This window comes from Eurytemora carolleeae, unplaced genomic scaffold (genome assembly GCF_000591075.1).
Source record: "Eurytemora carolleeae unplaced genomic scaffold, Eaff_2.0 scaffold720, whole genome shotgun sequence".
NCBI classification, from domain to species: domain Eukaryota; kingdom Metazoa; phylum Arthropoda; class Copepoda; order Calanoida; family Temoridae; genus Eurytemora; species Eurytemora carolleeae.
In genome coordinates, this window is record NW_019396622.1 from 168562 (window position 1) to 173859 (window position 5298).

The window sequence follows — 5298 nt, forward strand, 5'->3', positions numbered from 1 at the left end:
ATATATATATTTCAGTTTTTAACTTCACATTTTTATTAAAAAAAGAATTATACTAAACATAATGTTTCACGTCTATCATGACGATCCTCAGTAGCTACAATTCTTTGAACAACTACAATTCCAAGATTTTTTCATCACATATTGCGTATTTTCTAAAAAATTATTACAAATATTTCTTTGCAATAATTTTCCCTTTTAAAAAAAAATACAGCACTCAACTGCAATATACAAATTATTAGATATATGTATACATAGGAATATAATTGATTAAAATTTTCTAATTTGTATATTCCATGTTAAATATTTAGTTGACAATCAAATAATTAATATTTACAGATAATTAATATCAAAATTTAACATTGAACAATAACATTATCTCGAGTTTTGAAATTACACAACTTTAAAAATTTAAACCATCAAATTTAGACATAAGTAGATAAAATGCATATACTTATAATGACTTGATAATTAGTTGGGTTTCCTTTCATGCAAACTTTTTTTTTGAAATACAGGGAAGAGGGGTACATTGAAGCGGTGACATGGAAACGCCTCAACACGGAAACGGATCTAAAATTATTTTTTAGGAATTTCCGGTTTTTTTTAATTCGAGGAAATCCCACAAAAGTTCAGAATTGTTCAGAATTGAATGATTTCCTCTTTTTTTACGTCTGCAGTTTCCTCTATTTTTAGGTCCATTTCCTCATATTTTTTATCCATTTCCGCTTTTTTCAAAATTTAAAAATTGATCTATTTCCTCGTAGTTTTGATCCAATTCCGCCTTCTTTTAAAAACTTTTAAAAAGCTCAATTTGTTGATGGGTTTCCTCAAATTTTAAGCTTGTTTCCTCATATTTTGATCCGTTTCCGCTTTTTTTCAAAAAATCAAAAAGCAAAAACAAAATGGGATTTTTATTTTGAAAATGTTTATAAAATAGATGATAGTAAATGTTATTATAAATTAGATTCTTGCCAACATTACTTAAAGTTTGCTTTCCCGATCTGACAACTGGCATATTCAATAATTTTACTTTTAGACGTGGTAAAAACGTGTTGTGGCAAGCTGGAAGAAGAAGGACACCTGGGAATGAAAGGAACTGAGACAAAGCAAGCTCTGGAGTTCTATGTGAAAATCTCGGGAAATATTTACAATTAGCCTGGAATGAACCCCATCCTGTCCCATTGTACAGCTTTTGACAACCAAGGACAAGTTTGAAGTGGTCAAATACATGAAAACATCGAACTTCTTCAAGGCACTTATGCCCAGCAAGTACATTTACAACTGTGTTGTAAATGATATGGGAGTTAAGCTTATTTTGAACAAAGAAGAGATGAACAATTTAGAACTGATAAGAGCTCTGATGCTAAAATGTGACGGTACAACATTCATGCAAGCTATTTTGAACTAACCTAACCCTGCAAACATTTAGTTTCCAACAAACCGATGGCGAACATATAAAGTCCAGAATTATCTACCCGGCAACTTCGCCATCGGCACATAAAGTCGGTAAAAATGTTTCCTGGGTAAGTGAATTCAATCTGTGTCATTAAATCATTTTTTATTTCAGAATTTCTAAAAAATGAGAAGTGGAGCAGAAATTGTACGAACTTCAATGAGGCAGAAAACCAAAGAAATGTGTTATTATGAAAATGGTATAGGTAAGTCTCTGATTTGTTTAAAATTGGCCCCTAAACCCTCCTCCAAAAATGAAGAAATGGACCAATTAAAGTTTCACATAAAGTCTCTTTGTTTATTTTACATAAATGACCCCCCGGGGTTAGTAAAAGATGAAAATAAATTCCTCTAACAATAATAAGGACACAGAGAATCTTTGGTTGATGGTTTTGTATTTAAGCATTATTATTTCGTACATTTTTATTTGCTTGAATTAAGAATAATAGATTTTTACCATTAATAACTTAAAATATTTATATATTTTTTTTTAGAAATTGAGAAACATGATTTTCTGCAGTCTGCGTTTAGGAGAAGAAAGAGTAAACATAAACACGGAAGAAATCCCTTTCATAAATGTGTGTACACTGCCACTACAGCAAGTAATCTCAGAAGACATAGTATGAGTAAGCATGAAGGAATAAAATATCCCTGTGGTAATTGTGGTTACGCTGCAACTACAAAAAGTGATCTCAGAAGACATACTAATAGTAAACATGATGGAGTTAGATATCCTTGTGAAGAATGTGAATACACTGCAACTACAACAAGTGATCTCAGAAGACATGCTTTTAGTAAACATGAAGGAATTAAACATTCCTGTTATAAATGTGTATATACTGCAACTACAGCTAGTGATCTCAGAAGACATGCTAAGATTAAACATAAAGGAGTAGGATATCTTTGTGATAAATGTGTGTACGCTGCAACTACAAAAAGTGATCTCAGTAGGCATTTTAAGAGCAAGCATGAGGGAGTAAGATGTCCATGTGGCCAGTGTGAGTACGCTGCTCCAACAGCAAGTGATCTCAGAATACACATTATGAGTATCCATGAAGGAATGGCATATCTCTGTGGTAAGTGTGAATACGCTGCACCTACAGCATGTGATCTCAGAAGACACATAATGATGCAGCATGAAGGAATAACATATCCCTGTGGTAAATGTGGTTACGCTGCAGCTACAGCAATTGATCTCGGAAGACATTTTAAAAGGAAGCATGAATTTCCTTGTGAAAAATGTGAGTACACTGCAACACTACGTAGTAGTCTTAGAAGGCATATTAAGAGTAAACATGAAGGAGTAAGATATCTCTGTGAAAATTGTGAGTACACTGCCACTACAGCTGGTGATCTCCGAAGACATACTAAGAGTAAACATGAAGGAGTTAGATATCCTTGTAATAAATGTGAGTACACTGCCACTACATCTGGTGATCTCCGAAGATATACTAAGAGTAAACATGAAGGAGTTAGATATCCTTGTAATAAATGTGAGTACACTGCCACTACATCTGGTGATCTCCGAAGATATACTAAGAGTAAACATGAAGGAGTTAGATATCCTTGTAATAAATGTGAGTACACTTCCACTACAGCTGGTGATCTCCGAAGACATACTAAGAGTAAACATGAAGGAATTAGATATTCTTGTAATAAATGTGAGTACACTGCCACTACAGCTGGTAATCTCCCAAGACATACTAAGAGCACACATGAAGGAGTTAGATATCCTTGTAATAAATGTGAGTACACTGCCACTACAGCTGGTAATCTCCCAAGACATACTAAGAGTAAACATGAAGGAGTTAGATATCTTTGTAATAAATGTGAGTACACTGCCACTACAGCTGGTAATCTCCGAAGACATACTAAGAGCACACATGAAGGAGTTAGATATCATTGTAATAAATGTGAGTACACGGCCACTACAGCTGGTAATCTCCGAAGACATACTAAGAGCACACATGAAGGAGTTAGATATCCTTGTAATAAATGTGAATACGCTGCAACTTCAGCAAGTGATCTCAAAAGACATACCAAGAGTAAGCATGAAGCCGAGAGTATTCATAAAGAAATGACTTATCCTTTAGACAAGTGTGAATACAGCATATATTCTTAAATAACATATGAAGAGTGAACATGAAGTAGGGATTCATATATGAGAGTATAATGAAGGCATGAGTTATTTTTTCAATAAATGTGAGCACGCTGCAGCTACAGCAAGCGATCTTAAATCACATATCAAGAGTACAGAAAAGAGTTATCTTAGAATTTAGTTTTAATCAATCTATGAAGAAATCTTGGATACATGATTGTTGGAATACCTAAGTCCTAAGTGTACAGAAGAAATTCTGTGCCTCTGCATTTTTGGAGTGTATAATATAAACAATATGATATTTTGACAAAAGAAATAAAAATTTGAGATACATTTTCAAGTTTGGACATTTCATGGAAAGACATTTCATAGGTAAGAAAAGAATAGATAGGACATTTCATGCACAATATACTTCATAAAAAGAATAACAACAGTTGTCCGTTACCACAAAGAATGTTGGAACATATCTTGGATATGCATTTCATAGACATAGTCAAACTTACACTATATTAAACACCAAGAGAGATAATTATGGGAAAGGAAAAGGTTTATCGGAAATATTAAAATTCTGCTTTTCTACTGAAATGTCCTATCTATAAAATGTCATATTAATAAAATTTCCCTTGTCACCATCTAAGAAATGTTCATCCTATAGAAAAAAAAAACACCTTCTTGGTATGTGCAGGAAGCAATGCCGAGATAAGTAAAGAGTTAATTATCATAAATTTGTTTTAATTAAAGTTATAAAGACGTCCGACTCCTCACATTTGATCTCATTAACTGAACTTGCAATTTTATTTTGTATTCTTTCGTGCTGTTTTTTGGAAACCTTTCACGAGATTACTAGTTGCTGCTCTTAAACATTAAGATGTATTTATTTTGTCGCAACTTTGTAATAATTTATTCGGACATAAAGATTATTTTATTTATTTAGAATGAAACAAAAAACTTTTTTTTTTTGTTACATTTCAACATTTTTAGCTGATGGAATCGGAAATATCATGGAAAAGAATACATAAAAATCACAATAACTTAATATTTTTTAAACTTCCTTGTTTGTATTTTAAATAAATTTTAGTTGGTTGTATTTGTATTAAATATCCCCGAGTACTATATCAGGGAAACCTGATACCTTATCTTTATTCCTTAAAATATTCATATTATACTTATTCATATCATAATATTTATTCATACTTAATGAACTTTATCGTTCATGAACCTTGTAAATATATATATGTCCTAGTTGGGTGCCCGCTACTTCGGTCACCCTATTTGATCTGTAACCTTATGTTTCAAGAAACAGTTAAGTGTAAAGTTAACAGTTAAGTTAAGTGTTAAGTTGAATAGACCTGGCTAAAACCCTAGGTAGAGAAGACAGAAATATACTGCGTTTTCTGTAGTTAAATTTGATTCTGAAACACTGGCATTTTGTGACATTTTTGTTTTTGCGCCATATAATAAAGAACATTGCCAAAGCAAGTATTAAATTTTTTTCAGAACACAGAGAGAGTGCATGAAATGCCATATTTACAAAATAATTAAAACCTTAAAATTTATTTTTCTGCCAAAATTTCTAGTTTAAGTAGCTTTAAAAATTGTTTCTAAAATATAAAGTATTCGTACAAATGATGTATCATTGTATACTAATAATATACTAATCATATTGTGTCTGTATGAAGTCGTCTTTTTTTGTATCCTGGAGAATATTTTTTGTACCCATCCCGGAGAATATTTTTTGAACCCATCCCGAA

General features: G+C 32.0%; 1 protein-coding gene across 1 annotated transcript in view; it reads left to right on the top strand.

The window, feature by feature from the left end:
• Nucleotides 1–4632, top strand: part of LOC111706474 (zinc finger protein 142) — a 12541-nt gene extending 7909 nt beyond the window's left edge. The window contains exons 2-3 of the mRNA XM_023479356.1: nucleotides 1034–1655; nucleotides 1944–4632. Coding sequence (XP_023335124.1) covers nucleotides 1577–1655; nucleotides 1944–3571 — 1707 coding nt within the window. The 5' untranslated portion in view covers nucleotides 1034–1576 and the 3' untranslated portion in view covers nucleotides 3572–4632. The remainder of the gene's footprint in view (nucleotides 1–1033; nucleotides 1656–1943) is intronic.
• The last annotated feature ends 666 nt before the right edge of the window (nucleotides 4633–5298 follow it).